The sequence below is a fragment of the Schistocerca gregaria genome, chromosome 6 (assembly GCF_023897955.1).
Source record: "Schistocerca gregaria isolate iqSchGreg1 chromosome 6, iqSchGreg1.2, whole genome shotgun sequence".
Taxonomy (NCBI): Eukaryota; Metazoa; Arthropoda; class Insecta; order Orthoptera; family Acrididae; genus Schistocerca; species Schistocerca gregaria.
The window spans coordinates 545,179,355-545,200,238 of NC_064925.1; the positions used below are offsets into that span (position 1 = coordinate 545,179,355).

Genomic DNA, 20,884 nt, shown 5'->3' on the forward strand with positions numbered 1-20,884 from the left:
TAGGAACTTAAATTTTTGGTTGTTTTTTGTGTTTCTATCGGCTGTACTGAGCTGAGGTAAGTACTGGCCAGCCCCTCTATCTCTTTGTTAGTAATTGTTTCACATCTTTATATGAGATTTTCCATTAATTAGTGATGTATATTCTGAAGTTTTGTAATTGTATCACACATGAAAATTTTGAAAGCCTTAACATTAAGAACCAAAAACTGAGTGGAGTCCTTGTCATTCATCTTCTAGGCGATTTATAAAAGTTTCAAATTCCATACCTTCAATGTGGGCAAAGAAGCAATGAGAAGGGATAACCTGGATTAGGGCATATATCCAGTTCCCCTATATTGTTTAGCGATTGTGAAGCATTGCTGGGTTTGCTGGTGTGTGATACATATCGCACACACTCCTAAAATTGGTCAATTTGAAACACATACTTACAACAAGATATTGTTAAACTTTCATCCTGCAGGATTTACTAGCTGTCTTGGGCCTCAGGTTAATTGTTTTTCATTTAGACAGTGAAACTCACTCACTCACTGCTTTGGAGTGGGGGGGAGTACAGTTTCATACTTACTACAATTTGACACTAATTAAAGTCAAATTCTATATAGTTCTGAGTAATAGGCATGTTTTGTAGGCATAATAGAAAAATTCACTCAATTAGAGAAATAAAAATAGAGTTCTTTATTTCATTGGGTATCACATGAAAGTGTGGAAACAAATAACTGCATTTTTAAATATGTACTTATAAATATTTATGAAGTGTAGAGTACAGAAGACAATAGCCACATCTGAGAAGCACAGTGAATACATGAACAAAATAAAAATACTGATTATTGAGTGCTTCACATTCATTATATGTTACACTGACTTCCTGCAGCACTGCATTACAGTCATCAAAAAGTTAAAAGTGTATCTGTGTATATTTCTCTGAAACTTATGTATAACACACACACAAATGTTTCACAAATTGAAAGATTCTATCAAATTATATTAATCAGCAGAGAGGTATTTGTACACCAACAAAAAGATATTCATTAGTGCGTAATGGGAGAGTTAATAGCAAATTTAAATGCTTTTCGTGTAAAATTAACACAAGGTCGGCAGGGACTTATGTTAAACACAAGTTAGAATGTGGCTCAAAGCACATTTACACAAGACATTATCACAGAGCAAGAACATTACCAAAGTACATGGTTATCAATTAGTGTGATCCTGTGGACAAAACAAAAACCAGGACACTATGAATATGTTCTTTTCTCAAAAAATATCGAATTGAGATGGACATAATATTACAGAAATGAAATAAGCATTCAGTACATGAAGTGAAAAATACAATAATATGCATTGTTATATTATGTGCTAAATGGACAGGTCTAAGAATATCTTCAATTAAGTAAGATTAATATCTTACTGTTTTAAGTACAGTTAATGGTCAGAATTTCTAAATTGAAATGTTCTTAACTAAAGATGATATTACATCCAGAAAATGCATTTCTCTAAAATTCTGAGAATTGAAAGTAAAGATTCCATTTTTCCTTATATTTCCATTCAGAATCATCTTCACCTCCAAATACAGAAGGTTGTGTAAAACTGAAGACTGTGGAATGCTTCCAAACATATTCTCAGCTACATGACTATTTGTCTTTATTATTTGATGGATGGCATGTTGAAAGAACTTGCTTTCTAGAAAGCCAAACCAGCCTCCTTGTAAGTAGTAAATATTTTTTCTATTGAATTTACATATGCTGCAGTTCTTAAGTCAAGCCCCAAATTGTACTTCATGGCAGTTTTCATGATAGCCTGAAAGAAAAAAATTATTTTTAATAACTGTGTCACACAGCGCCAATAACTACACTAATTTCTTAGACAAATATTAATAGTTACATGTCTACAGGGAGGAACTAAATGACATTTGCAATATGTAAGAGGCTGTAAGGGGGGATTTTTTGTTTTAATTAACAACAAACAACTTCAATGGTAAATTATCATATTTATAACAATGTGTACTGTAAATTTCCACTATTCACTTCTGGTGCTGTGCAGCTTTTCAACAGTAGTGATGGTGGTTCTGAACAATTTGGGACAGTAGTAAAAAAATCATTACAAATAACTGTGACCGAGTAAAATTAAGCTACCCATCTGCAACGAAATACTTGTAGGTACAAGTCACAGATTTTGCTACGCAAAATACTGAGTGTTCATATGATCAACAAGAGTTACATGAACTATCTACTTTGTGTTCAAGATGCACTACATCACATTCTCAATTAACGACATTTGCCCATGCACCTGTCAGACACCTATCAGCTAATTAAGTTGCTAATTCTCCTCAGTCAACAATAAAAGTTAGCAGATGTGGCTCCATTACAAAGCCACTATTTATGTGATTATCCTGGAAATCGGCGAGTATCATTTAAATTACACAGTATTTGCCTTCATACAGTGGTGATAAATTTTCTGCATTCAAGGCCAATCCTATAGCAAATCTTCATGGCTTTTTCATTTTGTTTCAGGATTGCTTCAGTGATGAGTCCACATCTGAAATTTTGGTGAATAAATTTCAGTTTGTACAAAAGCACCCTGGTGAAACGTACCTTCACAACTATCGTGTGGACTGTGAAACATCCTACCAAACTCATCATATTGTGTGTCATTGGTGGAAAAGGCACTGGATGTTTTTTTTTTTTTTTTTGGTTGAGGGAATAATGCAGCAAAACCAGTACAATGAGGCATTAAGGAGGAGGCTATTACCTAAAAAAAATGATGGTTCCCTAAAGGAGAATCATTTGTGTGCCTGCAGGGCAGGGCTCCTTGCCACACGGCATGACCAGTAAAAACGTTTTTGTAGAAACAAAATTTCCCTTTGTTACTCTGGTCAGGAAATTTGCCTGACATGAAACCAATTAAAAATATTTCGGAGCTGGTGAAAAGATTATTCAAAGGAAACAATCACTACAAAAGTTCATCTCACTGAAAAGACTATTCAAGTCTGATATCATCACCCACAGATGCATGACACCGTACGAGGCAGTGTTAACAGTATGCCAAGGCAAGTTGAAGCATAAATAGCTGCTAAATACAGTGTGACGAAGCATTAAGAAGCTAGGCCTAGTTCTGCTTAATGGACATTTTTTAAGAAACAACAACAATTAATATTAATACTGTGTGATTTATCAGTTATTAATAAACTAATGTTTAAACAACTCAATTTCATGTAGAGTGATCAATATGATCCTTTTTATACCTCCTGAACTCTTATTAGGTTAAAAAATCTAGGTTCATCTAATAATGTGGATAAGGACTGTAATTTGCATATCATCTCCACCTTCTTAGAAAATATGTTTTGACCTGCTTTGACTTGTGGCTTGGAAGTGTCTTGTCAGCCACACTCGGCCATCATTCATCACTTTACAAAATCTTTATCTATATGAAGTCTCTGAAAGTTTAGCTGACTCACCATTTGTGAAAGCTGGTCAGATCAAAGACAACGAAGGTTCTCAATTTTAATTTGATCTCTCATAATGATGAATTACAAATGCAGTTAGGCTCAAGTATTGTTCAATATGGGGACAGAAGCTGTAAGATTAATCTGTTTGCTAATGTTTTTCCAAATTTGGAGTTCCATTATGACAACTACTTCATCAGTACTGATAAGAGCAGCTTTAGTTCTTGGCTTGAGCATATGCACAGGCAGATACCAAAGCTCCCATAAGCAGTTAGGACTTCACCACCCAAAACTTTTAATAGTAATAATTTCTTGCTATCCAATGAAATGTATGTGTGTATAGACTATCTGTTTGTGCTGTTTATATTTGTAAAGTTCCTTTAATGTGTTAAATAGTGTGCCCATGCAGAGGAAAACAGGTCTTAAACAAATACACTACACTCTGCAAGGGCACACTATTTAAAATACACACACACACACACACACACACACACACACACACAGACAGACAGACAGACAGACAGACAGAGAGAGAGAGAGAGAGAGAGAGAGAGAGAGAGAGAGAGAGAGAATTCAAATTTGGCACCAAACACTCTGGTGAACAAATGAACACTGACTGGGCTGGGAGACATAAAAAAAACCACAATCACACTGTGCTTTAGTGAAGTGAAGAGTGTTTTACTACGTTATTTGTGGAAAATACTTGTTATAGTTATGTGTGCATCACAACACCTCAGCATGATGCTGAGAATGGAAGTGCTTGCCACATGAAAACTTAAGTAAAAACAAATGTAGGCACAGAAACATTGTGAAAAACTTAATTACATTCTAGAAGATAGGTTAACTCCCAGCAAAAAACTCTCATCAACATCAGTTGGTTGCACATGACAAGCTACCTGTAGTAATTATAAAACAAGTGATCCTGAAAATTTATGCACACCAAATGTAAAAGGTACAAGAAAAAATGATCTGTTTGAACTAAAAATGCACCTAATTTTACAATCATTTAACAAAAATGTTCACACTGCAGAATAAATAAAAATGAAAACCCACTGATGAGGACACAGTGGTGCCAAAACATGTTTGGGTGCTGATAAAAACGGTGTTTTGCATAACTGGCACACCTGACATCCAACAATTTTAACTGCAAACACAGCCAATACGAGGAGCTGCAAATCAAAATGATGGAAACATACCATACTTTCAGAGAAAATCCTTTCTCTGTTCTGCTGGGAGATGCGTCCTCATGAGTGTGTCAAAATATTTATCTGATGCACAATGGAGACCCTCTTGATTTCAGTGTTAATTTTGTGGGATTATAAAGAACAGAATCCACAAGATTTAGAGTAACTTCATCCATACACTGTATTTGTTAACTAACAGTGAATTGCGTAATTCGTTCAAGCCAGATAAATTCGATCAAGTAAATTATGAAGACCACTCTGCTGAAAGAAGCCATTGCCACCTCAGTTTTACTACATAGCCACGGTGCATCATCTACTGTTACCTTAGTGTTTACTTGTTTACAGTGGTATTTTTAACCAAAATACTTACCTTCATCTGTAAACACTGAGGTCCTATTTTAAGTACATTACTACTTGTCATGCAACTTTAAAAGAAACAGTGTCAATTACCATGCAGCTGACAGAACTCTCCAATCTTGTTCAACATTGTTTTAGAAAAAGCTATCACGGAATGGGAAAAGAAATAAGTCAATTCAACTTTCCAAATGGAGCCACGCTAGGCCGCAAACAGTCTGGGCTTACATTTGAATGCTTTGAGTTTGCAGATGATATAGTATTTTTGCAGACAATCTGCAAATTGCAACTGATCAGATGAAGTCCTCAAGGAAACAGCAGTGAAGGCAGGATTGCAAATATCTTTTGAGATGACACAATATATGAACATAAATGCCACTGATGCAGTCTGTACAATGAGGACCAAGTATGGCAACATCAAAAGAGCTCAGAGGGTCAAGTACCTAGGAGAGATTTTGACTCCAAACAATGAAAAGGCAGCAATTGAATGGGCAAGAAAAATGGAAATAGCATTCGGATTGTGTCAGAACACATACAAATCTAAATCACACTCATACCACGCCAAATTCTGACACTACAGCACAGTCGTCAAACCTGAATGTTTATATGCATCTGAGACAATAGCCAAGAAGAGACTTTCAGACTTGGAAAAGAAAGAAAGGTAATTCCTAAGAAATATTCTTGGGTCCAGAAAAATATCAAATGAATTTATGTTCCACCTATGATCACATCAAGATCTTTATGAACAATTTGAAAATATCACCACCACAATGAAGAAAAGTAGTCTGTCTTTCTATGGACATATTAGAAGAATCGAATCCGAGAGGCTCGCCACCAAGGCTTTTCTCTTCCAGGACAACTTCCAAAAGAAGTGCACTGGGATCTAGAAAAAATGCAGGATCATGGCAGAAGAAATTGTGAACAGGCAGATCTTTAGGAAAAAGGTTGCAGAGGTGAAGGAATTCTTCAAGGAGAAAACAAGGAAGAACAGGTATTCTCGGCCAAAGAACGTGCACAAGTGAGACGTCGGATGAAGGAGTACTAGTGAAAGAGAAAGGAAGAGGAAGGAAGAGAAAGGAAGAGAACTTTAGAAAGTGAGGGAAGTTGTATAAACATAGCCCATCGATGGCTGTAACGAAAATAAATAAATAAATGAACAAATGAACAAACATGCTAGAGATATGCCATTCATGCCATAACACATTCCCAAAGAGTATAATGGTTGTGGACCAGAAATAAAACTGGCCAACATTATCAAAAGATACTGTTCTTCCTGTTAATGTAAAAACTGAATGCCTCATCTAATAACACAGTTATATTCTCTATGATTTGAGTCTGAATGAAGTTACATAATACTGGAGAGAAATGAAATAAGAATAAAATTTAAGTTTAAACATTATGCCAAGAGCTGTTATCTTGGGTGACTTCAAAGGAATTCCTGATACACTGATAGCAAATAACAATGTGTCTGTAACCCCTATTTCAAAAGGTCTGTGCAGATGCAGGTACCTGCAGACATATCCACAAATATCCACATTAATTGTTACGTTGCTGGTAAAACATTTGCAGTTGCAGATACCCACAAATTGTCGGTGGATATCTTCAACAAAAACTGCTTTGTAGTTAGAAGGTAAAGGACAATATCAATCTCATTATATGCGTTTTATCAAACTGTGTTACCTGCAGTCAATGAATGGGATTTCATTAAATGACACTGCACATCTGTTGTAATTTTAGCTAAAAATTTGAAGTTTGCAGACTTTTTTGAAATGTTTGCAAGGCGCAGGTAAAGTCAAAGTCCAGTTCCGTTCCGTTCTTATCTGGCTGTCGCTTTAGCTGCACCAAAGGGACCTGCAACTAGTGACTGCATTTTGCCCCAAAGATAACTTTTGGCCAGTCTTTGAAGCACTTTCTCCATGACAGCTACGGTTACACGCTTCCGGAGATGTGCGAGATGCAAGATTCTCCTGCCTTCATTTACTCATTCGCAGTGGCTGAGTGACAACTGAGTGAGTGTGTGAGCAAACATTAGTGACAGTACTCTAATAAACTGAACACCATGGACATAAATTCATGTAAGGTGAAACCAAGTGATTTCGCACAACTAGTTGTGAAAAATCAATTTGAAATCACCTATTTGGACAAAAATTGGCTATGTATTTTATGACAAAGAGTAAATCAAAGATAGTGGCTTGTTTTGCACTGGACACAAAACTGGGACTTCATTTCAGTTCCCACTGGTCACTAAGCAAGAGCACTCTGGAGAGCTCACTTCAGCTATTGCTACAGGTATAAAGTGACCATGTAAGATGCAGTCCAGATCGTCAGATTCCACTGGCTGGTCCACTTGATTATTCACAGCAAGTGGCAATGCTCCTTCATGTGCCAGCCCTTTGTTTACAGGGACTGGCTACACTCCACAAGCTACAACAGTGTGTGTGAAAATTAAGAGGCCCGTATGTTAAATATTAAAAATTTGGCATGAAATTTCTTCTCATCTAATGGTTTTCTACATACATAAGAAACCAATACATTTTGTGCTGCTCTTGTAAGAATAAACCGAAGAGTTTAAATTTGGTATGACAGTCATTGAAACACAATGTGTCTCAAACCTTTTGGGTCCAGTTGAAAGAGGTAATAGCAGTTTCACAACCAATTATATTCAGATAGGGAAAACAATGGTCAGAAATGCATATTTATTGTGTTACGGACAAAAACAGAGTACACTGCATGACAACATAGCTCATAGTAACTGTTCAAAGTGACAACTGTCAATCTCAATGCATGCATGGCAACGGCACATTAAGTAGTCAAACATCCTTGGTGTCTGTTATACTGTAAGACAGGCAGCAGGTCTTCATCCATACCTATGGGGGTTTCCTGCACTAACGTCATGATGTAAGCCCAGACGAAGAAGTCCAGAGATGAGAGTGGTGGTCATGGGATAGAAACTCCCCTTCCAAACCAATGATGAGGGTACATGTTGTTCAGGTGCTTGTGAATATTAGCACTGAAATGGGCTGGTGCACCACTGTGTTCAAACCACATTCTTTCACAGACACCAAGTGGTACAGTCTCCATGAATTATTGTGGCATGTCTCGCAAAAACACCAGGTAATGTGGGCCAGTCAAACAGGGAGGCAGCAAATATGGTTTTATTAGGTGATCTTCGACATTGCCTGCCAATACAGTGACAGAAAATTATTACTTGTGGTTACTGATGTAGATGGCATGGGAACTGTTTTCAGTCCAGACATGGTTGTTGCAGCTGCTGAAAACAATTTCACGGGTGAATAATACCTCATCTACAAAGAATTCAAACTCTACAAAGCTCAACACCATAGCACTGCACTGTATTATTCATTGACTGAAGGAAATCCATTGGTCCCAGTGCTGCCACCTGTACTTTATGATAGGGGTTAATACATGTTCCACCAGAACTCTCCAAACTATATCCTTCAAAGTGAGTATTTCACAGACAATATGGTGGGTGCTTACTGCTTTATGGTTAGCCACATGATCCAACACCATTTCCTCAAAGTCTGGTGCTCAGACAGGTCTTTGGCGGGAACCTTGGCCAACTGTGGTGTGAATGACCCAATCTCTTACAAGATGGGATCCAAGGAGATAAACTTCTTCCAATTAGGATGACATCTGTTGGGAAAGCATTCTTCAAACATTCGCACTGTGTTACAGACACTACATACCGTTGCACAGTACACTAAATGCATGCACACCTGCCAAATCTCTTTACAAGCAACGTTCCATTTTTGACTACATGTTACACACTATACAGTATCACACCTCATCACAAGCTGTCACACACAACAGACAACTGACACCAAGGATAGTGGTGTGAGTATGGTACAGGTTAATGCACCAGTGCAATGCAATTGGTCATCACATGATATACGTGTTATGAGCTAAGAATGTGTACACTATGTCTGTCTGGTGGTCAGGGTGTACCTGCTGCTTGTTCCAGTGTACAACAGAAACCCAAGATCTCTGCAATAGTGTGGCAGAACTGCATGTGCTATTGCAATACAGGCATTGAGACTAATGGTCATAACTTTACACAACTACTATGAGCTATTTTGTTGATATGCAATGTACGTTGTGTATGTCCATAACACAATTAATTTGCATTTCTGACCACTGTTCCCTATCTCAATATAATCAGTTGTGGACTCATTATCTCCTGTTTCAATTTGACCCAAAAGATATGAGGCATCCTCTGTGTCCAGCCTTAATTTGCATCAAAGCCGAGTGCGGATTCCAGTAGACAAAAATTCAGGCCAGGCGCAAGTGCTATCAGAGCAGTGATGGGTTAAATTGCTTCACAAAACTAATACCAGCAGAGACAGATAAGAAACTTGCAGATGCAGATGACGATAATATTTTTCTTATCCATTCAGATTCTAGCTATTTCATAAACAAAGTGGCCAGATCTTACCCTTGCTGATCTTTCCATTGTGTAGTCCAGGCCAGAATGTACAATGTCCTTTTCAGAAGCACCGGAGATTCTCTTCTGGAATGCTTCAGAAGGTGTAACAGGTATTCTGCCACCCACTCTGCCAAATCTTCGCTCTAGAGATTCTTGTACAGATTCTGTAACAACAATTTTAATGGTTTTACAGAGGTATATCATCTTTCTGTATTTCAACATGTGCTGCAAAAATAAATGGACTGTAACTACAAAAGAAAGAAAGAAGATTTGTTATTAAATCCTAGTCAACAACTAGAGAACTACCCCAGCATTCACCATGATGGATTTTGGGAATCCACAGTAAATCTGAATCAGAATGGCCGGAGAGTGTTTTGAAACCTGCCACTCCAGACAGATTCCAATACACTAAGCACTGTGCCACTTCATTCAGCACTTCCACCAATCATTTATAAACATATGTTAAGCATAAACAATACCACAGAACAGCCATCATGGTGTGATATACAAGGGACAGATCACCACTCACATTGTGAATATAAATTTGTGCATTTCGCAATAACTATTTTCTTCTCTAGATTCTGAATGGCTGACAGTGCCCCACCAGCAATTTTGGTTCACACACACTCTCTCTCTCTCACACACCCACACACTCACACTCACACCCACTCACACACACACTCACACTTTTTACACTTACCTTAATTAGAACTTTTGTGACACTTTTTTATTTAGTTCCAGCAACGTTAATACACTGATTAAAAGACATCCTCTATATACCATGAGCTGCACAAGAAATACTTTATTTTGTAGTAATCTATGCACTTACACTTGTCTGTTCCTTTGTATCAGATGCCACTGGTGGATCATAATCCCGAAAATTGGTTTTGACCAATAAAACGTTGCTAGAGCAGCTCATAATGTATAGAAGACATCTTAATAAGTATCTGAGAAATGCATAGTACCAAGCATTCAACATTTTCATACACTGGCTGTTTTTTATGACCAATATTGCAGTACGAAATGTGTGTATTTTTACTGTTTTAATAATGCAGTAAGTTCAGGTATTTGGCTAATTAAAATTTGTGCATGTTCTACATTTCAGTCTTATCCCCATATGTTGATACAAAGAGAAGCCAGAATAAGATAATGTTGTATTTTATAATTGCTGATGGTATTCTCCATTTGGAATAATCACTGTGTGTATCAGTCCATAGTAGAGACAGATGAAACAATCTAATTTTTGTGCTGCAACATTATCTTCACTTTGGTAAGTACTCTATAGTGCCTCCTGAATGCCATGGTAAAACATTCTGGTAAAATTCCCTACTCTGTGGATGTAAAAAGGCCATTAACATCCATAGATCTTTGACTTTTCTGATGATAATTCTATAAGCATATGAATGGGTTGCTTGTCATGATTTGCTTCATGTTTTGCTTCTTCTTGTTAGATTTAGTATCTTGAACTCATCTTGTGGGCCAAAGGGAAATTTTTGCTATACATTCCCAGGTGAATTACACATGTATTTCAGTAATCATTCTATCTCCATCCAAGTAAATGGCTCTCCCAAAATTTTGGATTTTCTATGATCACAACATATCAAAGTAGCTCACTGAAATGACAAAATAATTCTGCTATATGTTCCACTATATTTAGCACTCATTTCCTAGGAACTAACCCGATGAAATCAATTTCTGCAGTAGTACCCTTTTTCTGAAAGCTGTATCAATGGAGGCCACCACATGAGTATCACTAACTTCAAGGAATGGATGAGTCATGACTTCCCACTTACTACTACAGGGTCTTTCCTCTTTAAATACATATTCATGGGCATTACTGAGACATTAATATTCCAGTTCTGGCCACTGCAGGAGTCACTAATTATATCACCATCAACTACTACTTAAGGTAATGGCAGCATTCTCTTGTGAATACAAGAAGCTATTTCATTTCATGCATGGCCAGCACTAGTTTTATCCCTCATAACACTGAGCAGATTTGTGCTTTTTTGCTGCAGAGTTCACAGTTAAAACTGAGATCCTCAGTGATCATTATTGTGAAGTTACCCTACTGTATAAAAGGGGTGTTGATAATTTTCCAAATCAAGACATAGGAAATAAATGCTTCGATTTTAGTTACTTTTCTATTTTCTGATTTTCTTTTCATGGCTCAATTCTTCTGATTTAAATAAAGGAAAGACTCTTCCTCATTCTGTCCTCCAAGTCTCTCATGACCCAGGGTTCTGGATGACTTTTCCGAGCTCTACCCCTTTTCCTAAACCACTCCAGTTCCTCTCCCTTCCCCTCCAGCCCTTCTGCTGGAAGAAAGAGCCACTGGCTCCATAAGCTTGCGTAAATGAAATCTTTTCTTGTGTATGTGTTCTCCTGCTGCCACTTGGTGAGAGGATTTTTTTTTTTCAATGCAGTTACATTAACCTGCCAATTACTAGTAGGTTTCTTTTCGATACTGATTTAAACTTTCATTAAGGTCTAAGTTAATTTATTTAGATACAATGTCTGGTGTACCTAAACTAAGTCAATACTAGATTTTAGCAGGAAATATTTTTTTGAAAAGTGGCAGTTGCAGTATTCCCTTCTCTTTCAAGAACAGTTTTCTTAGGGTATTCCAGTAAAGAGCACGCCATTTGCCGATTTTGTGCCTTGCTCAATAGTCTATAAAACTGCATATAAATACAGAATGAGATTTTCACTCCGCAGCAGAGTGTGCACTGATACGAAACTTTCTGGCAGATGAACACTGTGTGCTGGACCGAGACTCGAACTCAGGACCTTTGCATTTCACAGGCAAGTGCTCTACCCACTGAGCTACCCAAGCACGACTCTTTTCCCGTCCTGACAGCTTTACTCCTGCCAGTACCTCATCTCCTACCTTCCAAACTTTACAGAAGCTCTACTGGTTCGCAGGAGAGCCTCTGTAAAGTTTGGAAGTACCTAATATTCAGAACTGTGTACCTACCGATCGATCACATAATGCTAAAAGCAATCTACATTCGCACATGAACTTTGACCCTCAACGGGCCACAACAACAGTTACTGTTGGGCCATGTGCTGCGCCGCCATTATTGCAAAACACACCCTGCCACTATGAACTTTCCGACCTGTTATGGTTTTGCCTCACTGGCAAACTAATCAATAACATTTTAGTGAGCACATTTATCCATGGTCACCCCCCAAACCAGTTGCTCAAGTTTTCCACCACGTTGGTTCAAGTGCATCATTCGGTGTTTTGCCTTCCAATGACATCTTACCACACCGACATAACTTCTCACAAGTTCCACCTGTCAGTTATAGTGCGACCTCACAGGGTGTGTTTTTAACGGGCGTGGAGAACTTAAACTTTGGCTTTGGTCATACGAGTTAAAGATTTCTTTAGCTCATGCCGTGACAATCGCCCACCCGAATCCCTCGGCTGAGTTGTTCATCACTACGGATGCAGCGACATTGCAGTGGGGATGGTAATACATCAACGCAAGGCAATCACCGTTTCCCCTCTTCATTTCTTCTCTAAAAAAAACTATGAACAGCCCAGAAGAAATATTCTGATTTCGACAGAGAAATCCTTGTGGTCTACGAGGCCGTCAAACACTTCCGCCCCAACATGGAGGGTTGCTCATTCTTCATCCTCATGGATCACAATGATTCTCCTAACGACTCTGCCACCATGGTATCTGACAATGTTTCTCCTTGGGCCACAACCTATCGTAGGGTTTCTCAGACACTGCAACCTCCACACCATGTGCGGGTTTTGCTGCGACCTCATTGGCTACAGACACATCCTCTCCCATAGTCACTCTGCTCTGCAACATACTCCCACACAGCATGGACAACATTTCAATTGTCACTCTTGATGACAGAGTTCTCATTATACTCACAGGCATCACGGCCTCGCCACCCAACGAGCAGTTCTACGTGTGCTGTGCGTAGCCTCACCCTTCCTCACGAGTCCTACCGATGACAATTCGTGCCTTTATCTCACCGGATGGCTCTAATAGCATCTGGGCTTGCCACACCTACACCCCACCATCCCCCGTTCCACCTGCCTGCTCTCGTGCTGGCCGCCGCATCGTCCGTCCTCACTGGCTCAACGACTGAGGTGAACCTGCCTCCCGTCGCTCCGCCTCCGCACCCCGCCCCAGTCGAGCTGGAGGTCCCAGCCATGTGTCTACCATCTCGTACAGCCATGTGTCTACCATCTCGTACGACCACCAACAGCATTGATGGCCACGTGGCCTTCCCTCAAGACTCACTTACTCTACTCCATACTGCAGGGGGGGGGGGGGGGGGGGGGAATGAAGCATAGCAAGCAGATAAATAGGTACACCATGGTGACAAATGGGAACAAGTGTGGGAACAAGTGTGGGAACAATGGCTCACTCTCACTCCCTGCCCTTGTTGCGCACTGTTGAGACCTTTGTAGTGTCTGAAGGCAGTGCTCTGCCAGTTGGCTTGAAAAGTGCTTGGTTATGTTACTTATCAATCGATTGCACATGTAACGTTATATTGTATTTGTATTTGTTCATGTGTGGTGGTGTACGTATTTTCATCATGAGTAAATGGAAACATACAACGTTAACTCTCAAAGAGAAACTGAAGGCTTTGAAGCAGATAGACAATGGTGAGTATGTATCTAAACTGGAAACAGAACTGGGTGTTGGTAAAGCAACCATTTTTGATTGGAAGAAGAACCAAGTGAAGCTTGAACAGTCATGAGTAACGTTTTCAGGAAAAACACTCAAAATTTGGCAGACTATGAAACAGTCACAGTACAATAAAGTGGATGAAGCTCCTTTCCTTTGGTTTACAAAGGAAACAGAAAGGGGAGTTCCTTTGAGTGGAGCTCTGGCTCAAGAGAAGGCTGTTTAGGTAAACAAGTTAATGAATGGTGATGAGTCTCTTGGTGCAAGTACAGGTTGGTTGGACAGGTTTAAAAAATCATAGAACCCGACAGCTAACAATTAGTGGAGAGAAGCTTTGGAGAGAAGCTTTCTTCCAACTGTGATGCAGAGAAGGAATACTTGGGTGACTTTGGAAAAATTATATGAGGGGGAAGGTATTAACCCCAACAAATTTGTAACACTGATGAGACTGGCTTTAATTTTAGGGCATTGCCAACAAAAAGCCTGGCATCTAAAGCAGAAGACCATGCTCCTGGTTTTAAAATGTGCACATATGATGCGACTTTATTAGCATGCAGCAACACTGCTGGTAATCACAAGCTGCCTCTAATGCTGATCAGCAAATCCGCTAGGCCCAGAGCTATTACAAACTGCAACATTAAGTCCCTGCCCTTATATTATCACAACCAGAAGAAAGCACGGACGGATAGTAAGCTGTTCAAAGAATGGTTTCACGGCTAGTTTGTTGCCTCTGTTCGACAGTTTTCTAAGGAAAATCATTTGTCTTGCCATGCAGTCCTTTTTACTGATAATGCGGCATCTCACCCCAGCACTGAGGAATGATGTGATGAAGAAATTGTGGTGAAGCTTTTGCTGCCGAATGTTACACCACTTCTACAGTCTATAGACCAGGGGGTACAGCAAACATTAAAACTGATTTACAGAAAACAATTTTTAATAATACTGATCCAAGATGATATCATTCCTTTAGTGGACAAAATAAAAAAGACCAATGTGAAGGATGTTGTTTATTGGGCTGCTGAGGCATGGTAGAATATTTCAGAAAATACTCTGAGAAAATCATGGAGAAAACTGTGGACATCTCTTGAATTTCAGGACAACCTAGTTGAAAATGAAGAGGAAAATCTACTACAAATGATACAGACAATCCCTGGATGTGAAGAAGCTAGTGAAGGAGATGTAGATGAGTGGATAGCAGCAGATGGGGCATGTGTGGAGAACCTTCCTGATGCTTATTTAGTTGCTGCTGTAACTCACGACCAGGAAGAAGTGGACTGCTATGACGGAAGTGACAATGAGCCTGAAAGACATTAAGGAGAGCTGGTGCCACACCGTGACACAGCAGAAGCCCCTGACCTTGTCTTACATTACTTGAAGCAACATCCCACTGCTGCAACCGCAGATTTGATGTTTATGAGATGGTGGTGCAACTATGCGCGTAACAGAAGTCTTCATCACACCAAAGAAAAATGAGTTTTTGTCATCTAAAAAGTGGGGATAAACTTAAGTAAGTTTGACAGCTTTTCGTTCATTGTTATGGATTGTTTAAACCAAACCTTTTCTTGCCAATTTTTCCTAATACATGTTTATTGTACTGTGTAAATTGAAATAGTGTGTATGTACAGCAGTTTACTGCACAGTTCTCCATACTTAGAGTAACATTTTTCATGGATTAACTGAATGTTTGGATTACCGGAGTTCGGATTAGCGGCACTCAGATGTACTACACTGAGTGAACAAAAGTCATGGGGCAGCATTAGGCACAATCAAATGGCAGTAGCATCGCATATACAAGGTACGAAAGGGCAGTTAATTGGCGGCACTTAGATTAGATTAATACTTGTTCCATAGATCATGAATATGACACTTCGTAATGATGTGGAACGTGTCAGGTTAATGAAAGAAGTCTGTACAAGATATTACATTACACAAAATATTGCACGACACTAATGTTTCAGTTAGTTTTTTTTCCCCTCCCTTAATTTATATCTAAAAATTCAGCCAATGAGTAGAAGGAGTTGTCACCTAAAAATTCTTTTAATTTATTTTTAAATGTTGGTTGACTATCTGTCAGGCTTTTGATGCTGTTTGGTAGGTGACCAAAGACTTTTGTGGCAGCATATTTTACCCCTTTTTGTGCCAAAGTCAGATTTAACCCTGCATAGTGAAGATCATCCTTTCTCCTGGTGTTATAGCTATGCACACTGCTATTACTTTTGAACTGGGTTGGATTACTAACAGTAACTTTCATAAGTGAATATATATAATGTGAAGATCCCTAGATCCTTAAATAGATGTCTGCAGGATGACCGTTGGTGGGCTCCAGCAATTATTCTGATTACACGTTTTGGAGCAATGAATACTTTTCTACTCAACGATGAATTACCCCAGAATATGATACCATATGAAAGCAGTGAATGAAAGTAGGCATAGTAAGCTAATTTACTGAGATTCTTATCACCAAAATTTGCAATAACCCTAATAGCATACGTGGCTGAACTCAGACGTTTCAGCAGACCATCAATGTGTTGCTTCCAGTTTAACCTCTCATCAATGGACACACCTAAAAATTTTGAAAATTCTACCTTAGCTACAGGCTTCTGTTCAAAGTCTGTATTTATTACTGGAGTTTTGCCATTTACTGTACGGAACTGTATATACTGTGTTTTATCAAAATTTAAAGAGAGTCCGTTTGCTGAGAACCACTTAATAATTTTGTGAAAAACATCATTTAAAATTACATCACTTAGTTATTGATGATACTTGTATCATCAGCAAAAAGAACTAACTTTGCATCTTCATCAATATGGAATGGTATGTCATTAACGTATATCAAGAACAGTAAAGGACCTAAGACCAAACCCTGTGGGACCCCGTAGTTGATAGGCCCCCAGTTTGAGGAATCAGCTGTTTTAACATTACATGAACCACTTATTTCAACTTTCTGCATTCTTCCAGTTAAGTATGAATCAAACCATTTGTGCACTGCCCCCCCTGAAACCATAATGATTTAGCTTATCTAAAAGAATTCCATGATTTACACAATCAAAGGCCTTTGAGAGATCACAAAAAATACCAATGAGTGATGTCCGGATATTCAGAGCAATTAATATTTGATCAATAAAAGCATATATAGCATTTTATGTTGAAAAGCCTTTCTGAAAAGCAAACTGACGTTTTGTTAGTACTTTATTTTCACAAACATGGGAGGCTACTCTTGAATACACTACTTTCTCAAAAATTTTTGATAGAGCTGTCAGAAGAGAGATTGGGCGATAGTTGTAGACATCCGATGTATCCCCCTTTTTATGCAATGGTTTTACAATGGCATATTTCAGTCTATTGGGGAAAACACCCGGCTCCAAAGAGCTATTACATACGTGGCTGAGAATCCTACTTCTCTGTGGGGAACAAGCTTTAAGTATCTTGCTGGAAATGCCATCAATTCTGTAAAAGCTTTTACTTTCCAGTGAGTTTATTATTTTACTGATTTCATTTACTGAGATCATTTCTATTCAGGCAATTCACACAAAAAGATTTCTGATGTGATTATGGCTGCACAATAGGAAGTAACAGACTGAACACAAAATGCTAGTCAAGGCTAGACACACAGGATATTCCATTTCAGAAATCATCATGGAAGTCAATATTCTGATATCTACAGTGTCAAGAGTGAGCTGAAAATACCAAATTTTAGGCATTACCTCTCACCACAGGCAATGCAGTGGCGAACGGCCTTTACTTAATGACTGAGAGCAGCAACATTTGCGCAGAGTTCCCAGTGCTAATAGACAAGCAACACCTCTCTTCAGCTAATAATCATATTGGATGGATGCTAGACGACTGTAAAGCCATGGTCTGGTCAAATGAGTTGTGATTTTAGTTGGTACAAGCTAATGGCAGGGTTCGACTGTAGCGCAAACCACATGAACCCATGGACCCTAGTTGTCAACAAGGCACTGTGCAAGCTGATGGTGGCTCCATAATGGTGTGGGTTGTTTTTGGAATGGACTGGGTCCTCTGGTCCCACTTAACTGATCATTGACTGAAAATGGTTATGTTTGGGTACTTTGAGACCATTTGCAGCCATTCACGGACTTCATGTTCCCAAACAATGATATCATCTCACTGGGCCACAACTGTTCACATCTGGTTCGAAGAACATTCTGGACAATTGGAGTGAATGGTTTGGTCACCCAGACTGCCTGCCATAGACCCCATCAAACACTTATGAGACATAATTAAAAGGACAATTTGTGCACAACATCCTTCAGTGGCAGCACTTCCACAATTATGGTCAGCAATAGAGACAGCATGGCTCACTATTTCTGCAGGCACAACTTGTTGAATCCATGCCAGGTCAAGTTGCTGCACTGCACCGCATAAAATTAGAGCCCACACGAAATTAGGAGGTATCCCACAATTTTTTTCACCTCAGTGTATATTATTTTCAAAAAAGAAATGTAATGATGTAAATGTATTTTAAATACAGAACCACAGTATCACTTTAGAGTGCCGTAGAAGGCTGAATATAGTTGTGAACAAATGAAATTACTACAGGAAGATTTAAAATGTCACCTTCATTTATCAAAGCACTGCTGCAGAACATGTCATGAAGAATTCATGATTATTTAACAATTTTTCACAAAAGTTATTGTTAACAACCAAATATTCATTTCCACTCACCGAGCAAATGGTAGTTAGACTCCCGCTCATACTTGAAGGTTAGCCGACCATATGATACGTGATTTAAGTTCTTCAGCCATTCAAAGAAAGATACTGTGACACCACCGGCATTGATGTAGAGGTCAGGGATTACAAGAATATTGCGCTCAATCAGTATCTTGTCAGCTGCTGGTGTTGTAGGTCCATTAGCTGCCTCTGCAATAATCTGTGAAAGTATATAGGATGGTAACTAACAAGGAAAAAAAAAAATCAAACAATATATAACTTAGAAGTAAATCGAAAGAATCAATTGCATTTATGTCTTTTTTTTTGGGGGGGGGGGGGGGGGGGTCAAATCTGGACCCAATGTAACCTATGTTACGTCTAAATAAATCAAGGCGAGTTTAGAATAATTATTAAATTTGAGAAATGGTTCAAAGTGCTGCATATAAGACAATACCTTTGCTTGGATACGATGAGCATTTTGCTTTGTGATAACCTTTTCAATAGCTGCAGGGACAAAAATATCACACTCCTCATACATAAGATTCTCTCCTTGGTAAGGCTGTGCTCCAGGAAACCCTACTACAGTTCCATTTTCAATACGATAATCTTCTAATTGCTGCAATAAAAGAAAAAGCAATATTCATCAAATCTGCTTATGTATGAAATGCCACCTGAAACATAACTTTGAAGAGAATAAATCATTTTCAAGGCAAAAAACATATTGCTTAAGAAGTTCAATTTATTTATAATCCTTATCACAATATTTCATTTTTTATACTGCTCAGAAGACTGTCAGCACAAAAGATATATGTAAGTGTAAATAACAACTGGAAACATGCATGGAGAATCATGACTGATTCTTGCACATTCAACAGAGTACAATATCTTGGATGCAAAACGAAAGAGTTACAACTGTACAACATGAAATGATCTAACCCCTCAGACAAAAAATTTAAACTTGCTGGCAGATCAAAACTGTGTGCCAGACCAAGACGAACTCTGGACATTTGCCTTTCATGGGCCAGTGCTCTACCAGTTGAGGTACCCAAGCACAACTTACAACCCGCCCTCACAGCTTTACTTCTGCCAGTACCTCATTTCCTACCTTCCAAACTTCCAAACTTCACAGAAGCTAAAAAAAGTAGCTGTGAATCAATCTCAATAAAAAATAATTTTGTTAAAAGAACTGTACAATAGAATTCATTAGTGTGTGGAATGCTGAATTTTGGGGGTTATATATATCGCCATCTGCCTTCACCACACACGCAGAAAATTGCCCAGCAGTTGCAGCATACCTCATCCACGATGTAGTTACTATGAAACCTGTTGGCTAATGTTTATAAAATTCTAAGTATTTGTGACAGTACCACTGTCTGCATTTCTCTGTTGTGTTTCACACTTCGCCTCTTTTTGTTGATCCTTTTTTAAAATTTTTCCTTACATTTTTACATCTCTTTCTTTTTATACATTACTGTACTCCACTTCTTTTATCTCAATCTTGTTATGCCTGCTTTGCACCCTAGTTTGTTGTTGGTAGTTGTGTTTGATCTACAGATCAGTTTATACTCATTAATTAACTGGAATTACAACCTCTATTATGTTTCAGCACAACATATGAGTCACACAATAAATCCTCACATTCCACTTTAACAGTGAGTTTTGATTATACAATGCACTTGTTCAACAGCAGAATGCAAGTTGCCTCCTTTTTCAGCCCCCCCCCCCCCCCTTTTGAAGCATAGAAGCTGGCTTTGTAACAACTGTTTCATGTAGTCTCTTTAGCATTAAATAAAAATATGTCTGTTTCGAAACAGTAGCCACAGCAGCAACTGTTCATGTTGTTGTTGTTATTCTTTCTTTTCTCAGACGTTATGTCTGGTCAAAAATGGAAAGTGACGCAGACCTTGATCAAGCGTGACTTCCTTTTAACTGTACGGTATATGTTACATTGCATTTAGGAACTTTCGGGTAATTGAACAGGTATCAATAATTACAGATTTCTGTAGTTGTATATACAAGTTTGGATGTAGCTGTATTGTGTTGATGTATTGGTGGATATTGTGTGGTATGACTCCTGTAGTTGATAGTGTAATTGGTATAATGTCAACTTTAACCTGATGCCACATGTCCTTGA

The 20,884-nt window shown here is 38.6% G+C and overlaps 1 protein-coding gene across 1 annotated transcript in view; it reads right to left on the minus strand.

Annotated features, from left to right (window-relative positions):
- Positions 1-651: 651 nt before the first annotated feature.
- Positions 652-20,884, minus strand: part of LOC126277960 (glutamate dehydrogenase, mitochondrial) — a 151,636-nt gene continuing 131,403 nt past the window's right edge. Inside the window, exons 6-9 of the mRNA XM_049977582.1 lie at positions 19,205-19,366; positions 18,766-18,970; positions 9,431-9,585; positions 652-1,794 (exon numbers count right to left, since the gene is read on the minus strand). Coding sequence (XP_049833539.1) covers positions 1,678-1,794; positions 9,431-9,585; positions 18,766-18,970; positions 19,205-19,366 — 639 coding nt within the window. The 3' untranslated portion in view covers positions 652-1,677. The remainder of the gene's footprint in view (positions 1,795-9,430; positions 9,586-18,765; positions 18,971-19,204; positions 19,367-20,884) is intronic.